Below are 19328 nucleotides of genomic sequence, written 5' to 3'. Positions count from 1 at the left end.
GCGGCGAGGAGGCGGGGTGTCTGGCCGGCCCTGCGTCTCTGAGGCGTGGCTTCCAAGCTGGGGGAAGGTCCTGTGGATTGTGAGGGGAGGTGGAGGAGATGGCGGCGACGGAAGATGGCGTCCGCAGCCCGGAGCGAGGGCGGCGGGGCTGCGAGCACTATGACCGAGGCTGTCTCCTCAAGGTGACGACTTGAAAGGGCGCTTCCTGAGAAGATGCCGCCGGCTTGGGCTGGGGCAGGTGGGCCTGGGCGGTTTAGTCTTGGGCGGAAGTTTCAGGCCGAGCTGCTAGTTGAGATACCTTCTGCACCTGGAGTTGGGTTGCCCCTTGCAGGGAACGTTTTTGGCGAGGCGAGCTTGAGCTCGACGGTAGCTCTCAGCCTTTGTACTTTGCAAAGTTCTTGTTGTCTGTAGAGAGCCGGGCCTTGCCACAGCGTCACTTACCCGGTGGGTTTATTCGTCATTGGCGGTTGACAGTAGAAAGAGGCAGTGTCAGGCCTGTCCAGGACCACTGTCGGATGTGTACGATGGTAACGAAAGGAGGATAAGCCAGGGGAAAATCAGAATGTGATTCCTGCTCGTGTAGTAAGTACGTGGGATAGCTGGTCAGCTTCATTTTGTTGTTAAGGAGAAAATATAAAAGTGTGGTATGAGAGACAGTTGTGTAATCGCCATTAAGTTGGATTTTGGAGACGTACCTAGTACATAAATGCAATTATTTTTGCAGCTTGAGAAACGTTCTAGTCCTCTAGAGTTTTTAAAAGTGCACCCCCCCCCGCACAATTAAGAGTTTCTTGATTTTTTTTTTTGAAGCAGTGTGAGTATTTTGTTGAGAAAACCTGATACTTGACTGGGGCTGTAACTCAGCTGTAGAACTTGTGCTTAAAATGCTGGAGGCCCTGGTGCCACCCATCGGAAGTCTCCTCCCAATGAAAAGAAACTTGACTGTTGGAATCCTGTAGCTTTTCCCCCATACCTTAGTTCTGCCCCCAATTTGCCCTGCAATTTTGAGCAAGCTGCTTTTTAAATGGCTTGCATATAAAATGGCAATTTTAGAAGTTCCTTTTGTCATGACTGGTCTTAGTGGTAAAAAACGTGTATTTGTGAAGCTGAGGCAGAAGGAATGCCAACCTGGAAGTGCCATTGCCAAGAAGGAAAAGAAATGGGGATCTGTCTATCAACCATTGCTAGAGTACTGACCTCACCAGAGAGTCTGTAGGTTCTATCTCCATTGCCAAGGGGAAAGTCTCTCTTTTATTAACAATATGATGATTGCATTCTAGAGTGCACATGTACTATTTAGGAGGTGTATCCCCAGAAGTGGGTAGTAAATGTTAATTACAACTATCAGTCTTCCTCATCTTTTTTGTCATTTCACTTTACCAGTTAGCGCTGCTGGTCAATGACCTCGATTAAGTGATGAGTTTAGGTCTGTAAGACAACTCAGACCCTTTTGGTAGGCCACAGTTGGGCGAACTTTGTTTCATTGCTTTGGATGAGATTCTTTCAGACTGGTCAGTTATTAAATGTGTAATCAGTTGAGTACTCTTCTTCTGATTACGTTTCTACTGAGATAACTTTCACGGTTTCAAAGTGAGATAATGGAACTGAATTTAACATCTTGCTCTTCCCTGGCCCCTGCAAAGAAATTGGACAGCCCAATTTGTGTTTCATGGCACCTCAGCTGCTTTTCCCTGAGTGTCAAGCATTGCTCTTTCCCCTCTCCCTCTCCCTTAAATAGGAGAGGCCAACTCAGGTGTTTGAAGGAACAAGTCATCTACGTGATCAAGTGCAACTGTTCAAGTAAGACAAGGAGTAAGGAGAGACATTTGACCTTTGACTTGGCAGGAGAAGGTCACTGTTGATCTTGACAAGAGAAGTGTCAGTGAAAGGATCCAGGGCAAAGCTTTATTGGAGTGGATACTGGAAATAACAGACTTTTTGGATTTTTATTGCAAAGGAGAGCAAAAATGTGGCTGTTTTGCTGAAAGATGTGTTACAGTATGTTCCTGCACACTGGGAAAGTGATCAAAGAGGACTTTTTTAATGCAGCAGGAAAAGGGAACACTCTTGGACTACTGTTCTTGAATAGTCAAAGTGAAGCCAATCTTAACTGCAAGCCTGGGTTAACTGTAGAGTCTTTGTAAAAGAAGACAAGGCAGTCAGTAGTATGCTTCTGTATTGCTGTAATAACCATCACCAGAAACTACTTAGGGAGTACAGAGTTTATTGCCTACACTTCTTGTGACAGTTCATAAGGTAAGCCAAGATAGGATCTCATGCAGGGCAGGAACCTGGAGGTCGGAATTGAAGCTGAGGCCGCGGAGTGCTGCTTACTACTGGCTTGCACTTCATGGCTCGATCAGTCTCCTTTCTTATATAACACAGGATCACCTGCCCAGGGATGCCCCTGTTGACAATGCCTCACAGATGTTCTAACTGGCCAGTCTGAGGGATGCTAATCTTGAGTTGATGTTCACTCTTCCCAAGTGATTCTAGTTTCTGTCTAATTTTATCTAGAAGATAAAGCATATTCTCAAGAAGGTTGATAGATCTTGTGGGTGAATGTTTTCTTTTGATTACTCCTATTTTAATGGTGAGATTAGTAGCAAGCAAGGAAGAGGTGTTAGAGCTTTAAAGATGAAGTTGTAAAACGATCATCTAGATCACTGGTTCTCTTAATAGCAAAATCACAGGAAGTGGCAACAAAATAATTTTATGGTTTTGGGTTATCACAACATGAGGATCTATATTAAAGGACCAAAGCATTGGGAAGATTGAGAATCACTGTGCTAGATCTTAAGGCTTCGTCTCTAGAAGAATGAAAGTGTTAACTACGAAATGGTGTCAATAAAATTTTTTTTCTGAGTTGTTAATGAAGCAACAGTAATTTCAGGTGTCAAGAAAGGTGCAGAAAATTCAAAGACGTTTATCTTTATTGATCATTACACCAAGAAATTAAGAACAGGAAGTCGCCTGACAGTGAAGATGTGAAGACAATAAATAAATAAATGGTTTAGTGATAAATTCTAGTAAAATTTTTACTACTAGTGTAAAAAACGAGTTCTGTTAATAATGGTATCTGTGTTTAAGGGAAGAAAACTTGGAGTTTTCCTGATTATAGTCTTTAAAAGCTCACATGGAGATCATGAAGGGGATTTCCAGGAATCTCAGAGTATAACATTTAAAAGCTTGGGGACAGGCATGCAGAAGTATAGTCTTCTCTGTTGCACAATAATGCCCTGGAATTAAAAACAAGCAAACAAAAAAGGTGGTTTCCTTCAACTGTAGTTAGATATTTCCAATGTATGTCAGTGGGTAGGAGTGGATTTAAGTAGTGTTGTTACTATTTTAGTTGTCTGGTGTTTGGAGAAAGGGAGGAGACAGCTAGGTTATGAGCAAGGGAACACTAGGAGTTAGTTGAAACAAGGAGTTAGTGACTGAAGAGTTTCATTCTTGGAATTGAGATACAGATCTAGCATAGTCCTTTCTCTGGAGCAGCAGAATCTCTTAAAAAACTACCTTGTGGAATAGTAGATATTCTGTATCCAGTGTGTTGACATTTGTACTGATGGTGGAAAGCAATGGTTAAAACTAGTCTCTGTATGTGGATCAAACAGTAATTTTGTATTGTAATCAGGTACACTGTAAGTATACGCATAGTCAGAGCCAGTTGCACTTAAAAATGTCATTAGTGAAGCACTAAAATTAATAATATTCATCAAATCTTAGCTCGTGCTCATGTACATATCTTTAATAATTTTGACAAATGGAAAACTTAGCAAGCACTTTGTTTTTCTTGAGTAAAGGTTCTTTGGCTTGTAAGTAAATTAGTTGCTTTGTTCATGGAACATTTTTTTTATTTGAAAATAATTGGTCGTTCAAGCTTGAGTATATGGCAGACATTTTCTCAAGAGGGGAAGGAGTCAAGACTCATGAAAGAGAAACATGAATAATTCTGATATGAGATATTGATCACGGTAAACAAAAGTTCTTTGAACATTGTGTTCACACTTAGGTATGAGACTGTGTGGCAGAGGAGGGTTGGGATACAAGGCCATCTAAAGTGAAAAAACTTAGGTTATTGGAAGGATTATTGTCGATGTACTCATCACTAAAACTTAGTCAAGAGTAATGGAGAAAAAGAAGTCAATAAAGTGTTACAGCACTCAAAAGATAAACTTCAGTAACAGCGTTGGGAAACGGTCAGGAATGTGCAGATATTCAGAGTAACAGTACATTGGAAAACATTAGGCTAGCCAACTGGCCTGGGAAGTTCTTTTTTTCCAACTCTGTGTGTGCATTTTTTTTTCTTGACAATCTCATACATTTTGATCATTTCACTCCCCCACCCCTGTCCCCCTCAAAAAAGAGTTTTTCTGTTTTGAATTCTGGGATTAGGGCTTGAAATGAGTACCTTGCATGTGCCAGGAAAGTATTATACCAATAATCTACATCCCAAGCCTGGCATTTCTTGAAATAACAGGATAAAAGTTAAGCACTTACAATGAAATACTTAACAATAATGAGGTTTAAATAATCAAGAATACATTTCTTTCCATGTAACAATTCCAAAGTGCTATCCAGATGGGTAAAGAGAGATCTCTGTTCTACTTGGTCATTTTAGAGTCAAGTTTTTTTCTGTTGTATTATTTTGACATATTTTAAGGCATATGGTCGTCTGTGGGATCCAAATGTAGAATAATTGAGTAATCTGCTCAGGAAGAGAGGAACAGATTTCAGTGGACAACTGACAATTTTTAACATTCTCAAAATCAGTGAGTCTGGGTGTGGAGATGCATGTTTTAATCCTTGCATTTAGGAGGCAGGGGTAATTTGATCATGGCCAGCCTGTACTACTTAGTTGTAGGACAGCCAGGACTGAATAGATAGACCCTCTCGAAAAAGAAACAATGTCTGTCTCTCATTTTTTACATTTATTGAATCCTGTGCAATATTAGGTGTGTGCATCATGATCAGTAAATATTAGTGAAGTTAAAACATTTGTGTTTAGATGTTAAGGTGTGTAAATGATTTTTTTTTTTCTGGCAGTGTCTAAGAAGGTGTTATCTACTGTGTAGGCTGAGAATGAGATTCAGATGTTGTGGGTTGATTTTTCTGTGTAGAGATTTCTGCCTGTCTTAATGTTTGTGTTTTAAAGTTGTGTTTAGAATCAAACAGATATTGAAGGGAAAGATTATTAGTATCAAATGTGCCAAGAAATGAATGCTCGGGATGGACCCATTGGTTGTAATCTCTGACCTTGATCCAGAGGAGGAGGTAGGAACTTTCTTTCTTTATAATTAACTTGTCTTCTTGTCTTCCCTTTGTTCCCCTGGGTGTTAGGCACCTTGTTGTGACAAGCTTTATACTTGCCGGCTGTGTCATGACACCAATGAAGATCATCAGCTAGATCGCTTCCAAGTAAAGGAAGTGCAGTGCATCAACTGTGAAAAAATCCAGCGTGTAAGCTTTTATGACACCTGTCTTACTTCTCTCTAAAGTTTTAAGATGAATTAGAATGTAAAAATAAGATAAACATGATTAAATATGAATTCTGAATTTTAAATAGTTTTGGTAAATTTACTGGAGTTTTTAATTATTGTGTCCTTTTCAGGCCCAGCAGACTTGTGAAGAATGTGGCACATTGTTTGGAGAATATTACTGCGGTATATGCCATCTGTTTGATAAAGATAAGAAGCAGTATCATTGCGAGAATTGTGGAATTTGTAGGTACTGTATATAAAATGTCCTAATCATTTCCAGTACATTTGGCAATAATAGTGTATTAGTTACTTTAGTCACTTTTCTGTTGCTGTGATAAAACACCATGACTGAGGCAACGTGGAGGAGAGTTTGAGCTTATGGTTCCAGGGGGCTAGAGTTGGTGATGGTGGACATACTCTCTCTCTCTCTCTCTCTCTCTCTCTCTCTCTCTCTCTCTCTCTCTCTCTCTCTCTCTCTCTCTCTCTCTCTCTGTCTCTCTGTCTCTGTCTCTCTGTCTCTGTCTCTCTGTCTCTGTCTCTCTGTCTCTGTCTCTCTGTCTCTGTCTCTCTGTCTCTCTGTCTCTCTCTTTCTCTCTCTCTCTGTCTGTCTCTCTCTCTGTCTCTGTCTCTGTCTCTGTCTCTCTCTCTCTCTCTCTCTCTTATGGTTCCAGGGGGCTAGAGTGGTGATGGTGGACACATACACACACACCCCTACCTACCCACCCACCACCCACCCCACCCCATGAGGGACAGTTTGGCAGCAGGTGGCAGGCATGGCAACTGAGAGCTCACATCTTGCACTGTAAGCAGGAAACAGAGAAAGAGAACTAGCAGTCATCTGTGTCTCAGCTCACCAGGGACAGAGTTCCCAAATGTTGCTACCAATAGGGGACCAAGTATGTAAATACTGGAGCTTGTGGGGGGCATTCTCATTCATTTAAATCGTTTAAAAAATTAACTTGTTTTGCTTTCAGATAGGTTCTCACTGCTCGCTGTATAGTCTCATGCTGGACTCAAACTCGATTTGCCTCCCTCTGCCTCCGGAGTGTTGGGATTAAAAATTTGTGTACCACTGCCTGACTTTTCTTTTCAAATGAGACCATAGTCATTTGAAAGTAGTAATCTGATTTATTGCCGATAGGCTTATCATTAGAGTTCAGTACAGTATTTCTTCTTGTTTTCTCTTAGTTTTGAGATTGTAATTTAATCACAATATTTCTTTTTACTCCCTCCAAACCCTTCCACATACCTCTCCCCACTCCTTCAAATTTATGACTTCTTTTTTCATTACTTGTTACAAGCACATATATATATAGTGTGTGTGTATGTACACATGTATGTGTCTATATGTATTTGTATGTACATATATGTTCCTACACATAACCTGCTCAGTCGATATAATGTTAACTTGCATGTGTGTTTTCTGGGCTGACCATTTGGCACTGGACAACCATTGGGTGTGGTCTTCCCTGGGGAGGCCGCCTCCTGCTCCCAGCTTTACTCAGTTGCTGTAGTTCTTTGTGTACGGTTGAAGCCTCATGGGCTTTTTTCCTACGCAGTTTGGCATGTTCATTGATGTCCTTGTTGAGTTCATGTTTGGGTGGTCATGTTGGTGAGGATATTTCACTTGTGAAGACAGTTTTTGGCTGTTCTAACCAGGGAAGGGGTAGTACTCTGAGGTTTTCTGGATAGAAGCCAAGAATACTATTAGAACTCCTAGAGTGTGCTAACAGTTCCCTATCATAAGAACAATCTGGTCTAAAATGTTAGTAGAAGCTAGGAAGAAAAAAACCCACAGTCTGGCATGCTGTGTGCCTCTTCATTTATCTTTTTTTATTTTACTTTTTACATTTTGGATGAAAAACTGAAAAAGTCTACAAAGGTGTCTTCATACTTAAACACCTTTGTAATTGTTGTAATTTAAGAAAAGTAGTGCTTGAGAGAACACTCCATTGGAGAAGAGGGTTCAAGCAGCATTTTTTTATTAGGGAAAGGGATCATAAAAAGGGAAAGAGGAGAGAGACCTGCCTTTGGGATGGGAGCAGCAGGAGAGGAGAGAGGGAGAGAGAGAGAGAAAGAGAGAGAGAGAGAGAGAGAGGGAGGGAGGGAGGGAGAGGGAGAGAGGAGAGAGAGGGAGAGAGGAGAGAGAGGGAGAGAGGGAGAGAGAGAGAGAGAGAGAGAGAGGGAGAGAGAGAGAGAGAGAGAGAGAGAGAGAGAGAGGGAGGGAAGAGGGAAGAGGGAAGAGAGAGAAAAGAGAAGGATGGGCAGTGGCAGGGCTCTTTTAAAAGGGAACGTAGTGAATGTGCACAGGTGGTGCTCTTTGTGGCTGCTGCTGAGGGTGTGTTCTATCAGAACCCCAAGTACAGGCCAGTATAGATGCCTGAATACTAGCAGTAATAGATGATGTAAACTTCGTAATAGATGGTGTAATGCTTTGTAGTAGGTGATGTAATGCTTTGAGCAGTACAAAAAGAAAACTTCAAATAGTGGTGATTTTTCTGTAGTGTCCTTTCAGTTATTTCTACCATACTTAACAGATCTCTAAGAATATTGTGCTTTTAAGTTTATCATAGTCCTTATCATACGGGAACTAAGGTGTGAATAATCTGAAGTAGTATTTAAGAAATTCTTAGCTTATGCTGTAGAGGATTTGGAGAAAGGGGAACACTCCTTCATTGCTGTTGGGAGTACAAACTTGTCCAGCTGCTGTGGAAGTCATGGTGATTTCTCAGAAAATTAGGGATCAACCTACCTCAAGACCCTGCAGTACCACTGTTGGGCCTATACCCAAAGGAGGCACATTCACACCACAAGGACATTTGCTCAACTATGTTCATAGCAGCATTATTTGTAATAGCCAGATCTTGGAATCAACCTAGATGCCCCTCAACTGAAGAATGGATAAAGAAAATGTGGGATATTTACACAGTGGAGTACTACTCAGGAGTAAGACACAATGGCATCCTAAAATTCGCAGGCAAATGGTCAGAACTAGAAAAAAAACAAAAACAAAAACAAAAAAAACACCCTGAGTGAGGTAACCCAGAGTCAGAGACAAATATATTATGTACTCACTCATAAGTGGATACTGACATAAAGCAAAAGATACCCAGCCTACAATCCAGAACCCCAGAGAAGCTAGAACCCTCTTCCAGAAACAAATAGAAGCAGATGCAGAAATCCACAACTAACCAATGGGTCAAGCTCCTGGAGTACAATCAAAGTGAGGGAGGAACAGAAATATGAACAAAGGAGTCAAGACCGTGATGAGGAAACCCACAGACTCAGTTGACCCAAGCTAGTGAGAGATCACTAGCTCAGGTCTGACAAATAGGGAACCTGCATAAGACTGAACTAAATTCCCATAATATAGGTGACAATGGTGTGACTGGGACAATGTATGAGGCTACTGGCAGTGGATCCAAGATCTAACACTAATGCACAAACTGACTTAGTGGAGCCCATTCTATATGGAGAGATATCTTGTCCAGACTAGATACAGGGGTGTGGGAGTGGAGAGGAGCCTTGGTCCTGCCTCAATGAGATGATGGGACAAGCTTAGTAGACTTCCTAGGGGAGGCCTTACCCTCTCTTAGGAACAGATGGGAGGTGGAGGAAGAGTAGGGGGAGTGGGAGGAAAGGAGGGAGGGGGAACTGGGATTGAAATGTAAATAAATTAATAAAATTCTTAAATGGAAAATGTTTTCATTTTTATGTTACTGGGCATCAGAATCATGTGACTTGTGTTTGAGGTGAATGGTTATGATTACTTCAACTATTTAGTAGATGTTTACACTTTTTAAAAAAGTCTTTTGACGTGTCTATTTAGTAATTGTGGAATTATATATTTATATATTTCAGACAGGGTCTCAGTATATGGCCCCCTGGCCTAGAACTTACTCTATATACCAGGGCCGGATCTGCTAGCTTCTGCCTCCTGAGTACTGGAATTAAAGGGGTGCACCTCTGTGCCTGACTCAGTAGTTGATTTTTTATTTAAATTTTTATGTATTTGGTGTGTATGGGTGCTTTGGCTACACCCCATGTGTGGGCATCAGATCCCCTGGGACTGGAGTTATTGATGGTTGTGAGCTGCCATGTAGATTTTGATAATGGAACCCAGGTGTAGCATGATTAATAAAAACCCAGAGATTCATACTGTGGTTCAGGCTTCAAGCTGAAGATCAGAGAAGCAAAGCAGCTGGCCACTAGCTCTTTCCTCTTTCTCAGGCTGAAAGGGCTGTCCTGTCCTCAGTGTGGCTGGAGAATAGATCTCTCACCAAACCTCAGACTGCAATCCCAGACTGCTGCCTCTTCCTTTTATACCTCTCATATCATGGCATTAAAGGTACATGATCCCAAGTACTGAGATCACCTTTGAGTGAGCTGTTTCTCTTTAAGACTGGATCAATTTTGTGTAGCTCAGTGTGACCTTGAACTAACAGAGATCCATCTGCCTGTTTCTTGAGTCCTAGGATTAAAGGTGTGTGCCGCCACCGCCTGGCTCTATGACTGTCTAGTATGACTGGCATTAAAGCTGTGTATCACCATTGCCTGGCTCTATGACTGTCTAGTATGACTGGCATTAAAGCTGTGTATCACCATTGCCTGGCTCTATGACTGTCTAGTATGACTGGCATTAAAGCTGTGTACCACCACCGCCTGGCTCTATGACTGTCTAGTATGACTGGCATTAAAGCTGTGTATCACCATTGCCTGGCTCTATGACTGTCTAGTATGACTGGCATTAAAGCTGTGTATCACCATTGCCTGGCTCTATGACTGTCTAGTATGACTGGCATTAAAGCTGTGTATCACCATTGCCTGGCTCTATGACTGTCTAGTATGACTGGCATTAAAGCTGTGTACCACCACCGCCTGGCTCTATGACTGTCTAGTATGACTGGCATTAAAGCTGTGTATCACCATTGCCTGGCTCTATGACTGTCTAGTATGACTGGCATTAAAGCTGTGTACCACCACCGCCTGGCTCTATGACTGTCTAGTATGACTGGCATTAAAGCTGTGTATCACCATTGCCTGGCTCTATGACTGTCTAGTATGACTGGCATTAAAGCTGTGTATCACTATTGCCTGGCTCTATGACTGTCTAGTATGACTGGCATTAAAGCTGTGTATCACCATTGCCTGGCTCTATGACTGTCTAGTATGACTGGCATTAAAGCTGTGTATCACCATTGCCTGGCTCTATGGTTTGTGGCTAGCTTTGCTTTCTGTACCCTCAGGCAAGCTTTAAAAAATCATGAATAATATATAGCCATGCCCAGGTCCTCTGGAAGAGCAGTTGTTGCCCTAGCCCCTCAGTAGTTGCTTTAAGGGGTGCCTATGACACACTGAAGATTCATCTAGAGGGTTTACAGAACTTGGTTTTTCAAAGATTTATTAAAAGATATGAGAAGTAAAGCCTGTTGCATAGATTGATAGATGCTATCTCTGTTCAGAAATAATGTGTGCTGTTAAAGATTCCTTTTCGTTTGTTTTGAGACAGAGTCCTAGTGTAGCTTAGGCTGACCTCAGACTCAGGTGTCCAAGGGCGGTGATTTCAGGTGTGTGCCACCTTTCCAGCCACTGTTATTTTGAATAACAGAACTACTAAAAGGGAATCTAAAGTCTGTCCGTGCATTTGCAGCACAGTTGAAATTATCCTCTCACTATAACTTTTTATGTTACTTTTAAATGTATTGAGTCCTCTGCTGTAGTGGAAAGATCAGGTATTTATGAATATGAGTCAGAAGCAAAAGTGATATTCTAAATTGGGAAAAGGTAAGATAATTGATATCACGCCTTTAATTCTAGCAGTTGGGAGGCAGAGGCAGACTGATCTCATTGAGTTCAAAGCTAACCTGGTCTATAGAGCTAGTTCCAGGACAGTCAAGACTATACAGAGAAACCCTGTTTCAAAACACAAAAAAGTTAATTGATAACCTATTTGGAAAATAAAAACTCAAATTTGAAATGTGTGTATTCATTATCATATGACTTTTTGTGACGGAAACTCATTAGTGGTTCATGAAAGGCTGAATTTTATTTCCTGTGGAAAAGTCTGACTCAGGTAGTTAAATGATGTAACATCCTCTCCACATTCTGACTCTTGGTGTTTTCCTGTTTGATTCTTTGGGCTCATATTCTGAGCAGGGGGAAATGATTAGATCTGTGAGGAGGAGGTATGCTGTTTCCCCTTTATTAAAAAATAATTTCCGTTTGCCATTCATTCATTCATTCATTCCATTTGTGTGCCATGGTATACATGTGGAAGCTAGGGGATTGCTGGAAGGAGTCTATTCCCTTCTTTTACTCAGTTTCAGGGGTTGAACTAAAGGCCTGCTGGTAGTGCCTTTACTTGCTGAGTCATCTCATAGAACTCTTTCTTCTCATACAAGAAAATTTTAATTTTCTTTTCATAACCTCCAAAGAAGCTGGGAAATTGTCATTTTCAGGATAGGTCTGAATAACTGCCTTTTAAGTAAATGTTTTATTGTAAAAGAAGCAATGAATAGAAATGTAGGGACCAACTAGCAATCTTATCTTTACCATTCATATTATAAATTTAATAATGAACTTCAACTTAAAGAAAATATAAAAACAAGTTATTTTAAGTGTTAACATATACAAAAGGGAGTATATTTATGGTCTGCAGTTTACAGAAGTTTTTCCTAAATAATGGGCAAAAAGCATAAGCCATAAAGGAAAATACTGATGGCCTTTAAGTTTTACTTTTTGCTTTTATTTTATTTTATTATTATTTTTTTTGGTATTTACAAGACAGGGTTTCTCTGTATTGTTTTGGAGGCTGTCGGTCCAGCCTGGCCTCGAACTCACAGAGATCCGCCTGCCTCTGCCTCCCGAGTGCTGGGATTAAAGGCGTGCGCCACCACCACCCGGCTTACGTTTTGCTTTTATTTTAAATTGTGTGTGCGTGTGAATGTGAATGTAGGTGACCATGGAGAGTAGAGGTCAGATTCCCTGGACTAGAGTATGGGCGGTTGTTAGCTGCCTACCATGAGTGTTGGGAGCTGAATGTGGGTCTCTGTAAGAACAGCATATGTCTTAACCACTGACCCATTTCTCAAGCCCCTGATGGCTTTTTACTACGTAGACAGTAATGATGGATCTTTATGAGGAGATGGACAACAGACCAGAGAAGTCATCAGTAGCACACAATTAGAAAGATGAATATATTTCTATAAAAGCAGTATAAAGCTGCTTTTAAGTTGGTGAAGGACAAATACCCAGGTGGAGAAATGAGCAGGGCATGTCAACAGAAAATTCACAGAAATCTGAACAGTTCTTTAGCATTAAGGAATAGTCTTTATAATTGAGAAATGAAAGTTAGGATAGCATTTTTTATCTATCATACATGTGCCCGTGTTGTCCAGGTTGTGAGGAACATGGCTCATGCATATGGGAATGTAAATTAGCAGTCTTTAGAGGGTCAAGTTGTCAGTATTACAGTAAATGAACCAGTGCTCTCTGACTCAATAGTGTCACTTTTAGGGATACTAGAAAATATAATCTAAATATGGGTTAAATGCTAGCTGAGCTTTTTTTATTATATCATTGTAGCAAGAAAGATTGTGCATTTTATCAATAAGGAAATATTTTGAAAGTTATGATACATCCATACTGTATGACTGCTGTGTCGCTATGAAGACTGAAGTAGTTTTCAGTAGACAGACACAATCCTTGGGATAGATTACTAAGTGTTAAATAAGTTGCAGAACAGCATCTGTAGAATTGTGTAAGAAATAAAGCTCAAATTGTGGGCATCTGTCCTATGCATCTATAGTCACCTTGACAGAAATGTCAGTCTGCTGTGGTGGTTACCTCTGACACTGGAAAGATGGAGGTTCCTCCATATTCTTCAGTGTGGTTTTAGTATTTTTACAGTGGGGCTGAGTTTGGGTATTATATAGTGAACAAATTATCATGTACTAAAAATAATCTTTTGGTGTTCATGTTATGTTTTGATAGGATTGGTCCAAAGGAAGATTTTTTCCACTGCTTGAAGTGTAATTTATGCCTTGCCATGAATCTTCGAGGAAAACATAAGGTATATGATTCATTTCGCATGATTTAAAAACTGTTAGTGTTTTTGAAAGCCAGTTTAAATTGTAGTGTGTTTGGAAGCATGCTAATTTTCATATATTAGCAACTGCAATTATGTTTTTTGCTTTTCTAAAAAGCAGAATTAAGTAGATAATCTAAAATATGTGCCTGAGAACATATGATCTACATTTTGTTTTCTGTAACGTAAGAATGCTTATAGCAGATATTAACATACTGCTGGCAGCTTCTCTGTTGGTTCATAGATTATTACCATATTAATACTGCTTCTAAGATTAACTTTAAAAGGGAAAATGCTAAGAAATATAACTTTTATACAGTGTTCTAAGAATAATTAGAGTATTCTTTACATTTCATTTCATACTTAAGACTTATAAATGTGGATATAGGAATTTTAATGTAATCTCAGATCCTCTCTCTTATTTAAAAATAATCTAATGAAACATTGTACCTATAGTGGTGATTCTGTCTACTGTAAGAATGTAAAGAATGGAGGATCAACAGAGCAAAGTATGAAAGTACAGGACATTCCATAAGAGGCTGATAAAAACCTGTCTGAAGATGAAACAGACATGAGTGCGCGCGCGCACACGCACACACACACACACACACACACACACAGAAAGAGAGAGAGAAAGAGAGACAGGGACAGAGAACATACAGACATAGAGGAGTAGTAAAGAAAGTTAGGATGAATATCTAACATTAAGAAATGATAACTCAGAATTAGAGTGATGCTGAGTAAAGATAACTCCCAAGATACTTAGTCTTAGCTTAAAGGAATTCGATAAACAGAACGTGAGTTTGTTAAAGATTGAGTTTGACTTTAAAAATTTTGGGGTGATAACAAGATAAGCTGGTGGGGTTGTGGCTCATGCAAGATCATGGCTCACTTGCCTTGTCTCAAGATAAATAAAAGTCATTAAATTAAAAAAATTAAATGCACAGGCAAATGAAGATAGCCTGGAGTCAGTAGCCTCATGAATTGTATTTCTTTGGCTCCGTTCTGGTTTCCATATATAGAATACATTTGTGTACACACATGTGCACGTGTGTATACACACAGCCAGCCCATTGCATGATCATCTCATTTGAATTTAATTCACTCAGCGATGGCATTAATTGTCAGGAATGTCCTAATTACATAGATGTTAAGGTATGTGGGTTTGTGGAATGTACTTGAGAACCAAAATGAAATACGTATTAGCTTTATTTTATAAACAGAGAAAAGTGCTAGCTTGTCTAAAATTTCAATGAGTCATAACGGCAGAGCTGGGATTATGACCCAGATCTTTCAATTGATTTGTTTTGGAGAATTTTTCTTTGCATTAAACTGCCTTTATAAAGATATATATGCATGCACATATGCGCTCTCTTTTGTTTGTTTTTTTAAAAAAATTCTTAGTTATTATTCATTGTTCTGGCTTCCATTAAAAACAAGGAGTCATCTTGGTGCTTATCCTTATTTCCGTCTATATAATTAGACATGTCTTGCCATGCTAAAAACCTCAAACTGCTGGGATTCTAACAAACTCCACCTTTTAGTAGTGCACATGAGGAGGTCAGAGCACCACTTACAGGAGTGGGTTCTCTCCTTCCAGCATCTGGCTGCCAGGGATTAAACTCAGGTCCTCAGGCTTGATGGCAAGTGAGTCAGCTCACTGGCTCTTCTAGTCAGTTTAATTAATTAATTAATTAATTTTATTAATGCTGTTATAGTTGATGCTTTTGCTAATGTTAGATTCTCCTTTAAACAGTGTATTGAAAATGTTTCTCGGCAGAATTGTCCAATATGCTTGGAGGTGAGTGTGGAATATTTTTCACTTTGGCAGTCTCTTGCTGGTGTCTTGATGCAGCACTAACTACTTTTTCTCCTTTTAGGACATTCACACCTCCCGCGTTGTTGCTCACGTCTTGCCGTGCGGGCATCTCTTACATAGGTAAGATAACTTTCTTCCTGCTCAGAGGTATTTGGAAATAATGGAGGTAGTTTTTCTTTTACTAAAACAATGTTCTATTTTCTTTCAGAACGTGTTATGAAGAAATGTTAAAAGAGTGAGTTTTTGGTGGAATTAAGAAGGGTGGTAGGGAGGTGGGCAAACATGGTGGTTAGGTGCCCTGTTTTGGGTATGACAGATACACATATTGAGGCGAGTAGAGTAGATAACTGGTGTGTAGTTGGCCGTGGCATCTTGGGGAACAGGTCTGTATGTCTGTCCATGCCCTTATCATGCCCGTTTCCTCCCATAGCTTGAGACAGGCAGAACCTTTTGTCTCTAGTCCTGTATCCTGGGGAACATAGTTGCTACTAAATTAATCACTGAGGAACAGTGTCCATATTTTTTTAGTTCAGTATATTGATCCAACAATGAACTACAAAGAAAACCAGTGTATTTTCTTTAAAACTGGAGATAAATTAAGACGAGAAATAGGAAAGAGTAGAAATGTAGCAACTTCTGAAAAATTTTAGAAAAGTAGCAATATGATTGGAATAATTTTTAAGGAATACAAATTCTTTGCATCAGTGTTCTAAGAAATTAAAGTTGTTTAGCCAATGAATGGTTTAATTGATATTACTAAGACATAGTCCTACAAAGAATATTGACTAGTTCTCCATTTTAGAGAGTTGATGATTAAGACTTAGGATTTAAAAGTATCATAAGACAGAATTATATATATATATATATATATATATATATATATATATATTGCATAGATTTTCAGGTTCCTGAGAAATTAACTTGAAAAGTAGAATACTATCCTGTTTGGTTTATGTGCCAGTGAGCTTTTGTCTTCTTGTATATAGATCCTATTTACTGTCTCTTGCAGAGGCTACAGATGTCCACTGTGTATGCATTCTGCCTTAGATATGACTCGGTACTGGAGACAATTGGATAATGAGGTAGCCCAGACTCCCATGCCATCGGAATACCAGAATGTGACTGTGGATGTGAGTAGAATCCATGCTTAGAACGTTTTAGATTTCTTGCTGATATTCTTTCTTATTTTTGCCTTTTTGTTTAAATGTGTCCCAAAATTACTGTTTTGACAGAATGCCATTGTAATTAATTAAAGCAAAGGACAAATTATTTAAAAAATATTTATATTGATATCAGACTGTGGGGAGACAAAATCCTAAGAATACCTTTGTGTAGTTTTTCCTCAACACTAGATGGCAGACAAAAACTTTGTTATGAATTTTTGGCAGAGTCAAAGTGGATCACTGATGTTTTATTTGACCTGTGTTTCACTTAAATTATTCAAAATTTTGTTTCAAGAGAATGTATTTTCTGGTTTATGAAAGCTAGCTTTTGGGTTTTAATATTTACTGCCTATTGTATTTTGTCATAGACTTTATTTGGTCTCAATTAGCTTATTCTTTGGCTCTACAGAGAATTGAGAGGGACTGCCTTGTAGCTTAAGTATAGTATTGAGTTTAAATCAGAGTTGGAAAATTAAATAGCTTTCTGATGCGTTCATAACTTTTGAACATATAAATATTCTGATTGTCTACAGTACTTTAGAACACAAGGATGAAACAAAGCCAAATAACTATTTTAATGTTGGATATGTAGCACACAGAGAAAGAGACAATAAAACCCTTTCTGGTTTATTCACACTGGAAAGTTCCAAAATTAATATTGGTAACAAAATTGTTACTAAGGACAATGGAAGCTCCTTTAGATACTATATGATAATTGGGATGTTTATTAAAGGTTAAAGTTTACTGTGTTCATATAGATGCTTTTTTCCTCACATACATTGGAGCTCATTCCTTAAAAGTATACAATTCAGTGACTTTTAGTACATTTATGAAACTGTACAAACAGTACCACAATATTAAAATATTTTTGTCACTTGTAAAGAAGCCCTATGCCCAGGATTGAGGAGATGGCACATTGGTAAACTGTCGGCCATCCAAGCACAGCGACCTGAGTTTGGATATCTAGAACACATGGAAAAAGCTAGGCATGGCCACTACATGCCTGTAACATTGTCCTTAAGGAGGTAGAGGTAGAAAGGTCCCTAAAAGTCATTGGCCAGTCAGCTAGTCTAGCTGTATCATTGAGTTTTATGTTCAGTGAGGGGCTGTCTCAAAAAATGAAGGTGGAGAGCAGTGAAGGAAAGACATTTAGCATTGACCTCAGGTCTCCATGTGTATCACCACATGGACATGGGGACACGGATGGACACACACACACACACACACACACACACACACACACACACACACACACACACACACACACAGAGAGAGAAAGCCAAACAACAAAAAAATCCTCAACACTAGCTACTAGAAGTCACTTCTTAGTATCTACGCTCTACCTTTCAGTAGTATTTTAAAAGGAGTAGTTTTCCAAATTATGTGAAGAACCAGTGGAATTTTTTGCTTATGATGTGATGTGCATATGCTAAGACTGCTATGGAATTGCATGTTGATGTATTCTCAGATGCACACTGTGAGCCTTCAGTGTCTTAACACCAGAAGACATAAAGTTCTTATCGTGTTAGGGGCTAGCAAGAGGCTCTCTGGCTTTACTCATTTAGAACGTGTTCTGGCTCTTGATTCATTGCCAGAATTACACAAAAATATTCCAGTCTATAAAAATTTCAGTTTTATTAAGATAAATTCTGAGTGCTAGTGAAAATAATGAAGTTATGTGTTATTTTATATTTTAAGTATTGTTTGTCTAATGATGAGTATGAGATCTGAATATGTCTGTTAATTTTCTTGCTTGTATTTTATATACTTTTAGGAAGTATTTTAAGATGAGTCTTCTGTGATCAGATTCATATCTTCTAAACTCAAAGCTACCTTAATCACCTTTACAATATTCATCAGAGAAAAGCCATTTTCACTGCAGATATGTTTGACATACATGTGTGTTTCATACCTTTAAATGACTCTCAAATGATTGTTAATACAAACTGTGCCACTTGTAGTTACAAGGCTTACGTTTTTACTCTTCATTTTTCAGATTCTCTGCAATGACTGTAATAGACGATCCACAGTCCAATTCCATATCTTAGGCATGAAATGTAAGGTTTGTGACTCCTACAATACTGCTCAAGATGGAGGCCGTAGAGTTTCAGTGGATCAGCAGTGAGCAGTCTGTCCTTGGCTTGAAAACAGTTCTGTGATGTAGATAAAGCTCTGTGTAAAAGATCCCGATGTCAGAGTGTGTCCTAACTGTGCGTAGAGATGTTTTATACCACTGTCGCAACAGCATGTCGTATCATAGCCACCTAAGGATTCAGGCTCTCTGGATGGAATTGCCATAGCTCTTACTAGATGAAGCCTCTTTGGATGTGTTGATCAGAAATTCCTTTAGTGTCAGGTTTTGAAGTCAATGATGTTTGCCCCAGATATAGTCACATTCATAGAAATATTTTATATTTTCATGGAACTTTAAGTGATACTATGCACACAGAGTTCAATTTTAGTTCTCGATAGAACTGCATTTAATTTTAGTCTTTGATTTTAAGGACTGTAATATAATTTTTAAGTTCTTATTGTTAAAATCTAATTAAATATGCTTTTGAATTTTCTAAGACAGTCCTTTGGATCTTATAAGTGGAATTTTATGTAAAAGCTACTAATAAAATTATACTGAGATATTGTTTTACAGTTTTTTCCTCAAGGCTGTCTATTTTTGTTTCTGTTGTGACAATATGTCATTTTATAGTGTAAAAGAGATTCTCTTCTTTCTTTTGAGGTGTTTTTATATATGTATGGGTAATCTGGGAAGATGGTGATGT

The 19328-nt window shown here is 39.1% G+C and overlaps 1 protein-coding gene across 1 annotated transcript; it reads left to right on the top strand.

Annotated features, from left to right (window-relative positions):
- Positions 1–44: 44 nt before the first annotated feature.
- Positions 45–19185, top strand: Rchy1 (ring finger and CHY zinc finger domain containing 1). Its single transcript, XM_005068152.4, has 9 exons — positions 45–182; positions 5344–5463; positions 5615–5730; positions 13476–13554; positions 15326–15370; positions 15450–15508; positions 15597–15623; positions 16398–16518; positions 18548–19185. Exons 1-9 carry the CDS (start codon positions 99–101, stop codon positions 18674–18676), a joined length of 780 nt encoding a protein of 259 aa, XP_005068209.1. The 5' UTR covers positions 45–98; the 3' UTR covers positions 18677–19185.
- The last annotated feature ends 143 nt before the right edge of the window (positions 19186–19328 follow it).

The sequence above is a fragment of the Mesocricetus auratus genome, unplaced genomic scaffold (genome assembly GCF_017639785.1).
Source record: "Mesocricetus auratus isolate SY011 unplaced genomic scaffold, BCM_Maur_2.0 Super-Scaffold_100006, whole genome shotgun sequence".
NCBI lineage: Eukaryota > Metazoa > Chordata > Mammalia > Rodentia > Cricetidae > Mesocricetus > Mesocricetus auratus.
This window is presented reverse-complemented; position numbering and strand designations above follow the sequence as displayed.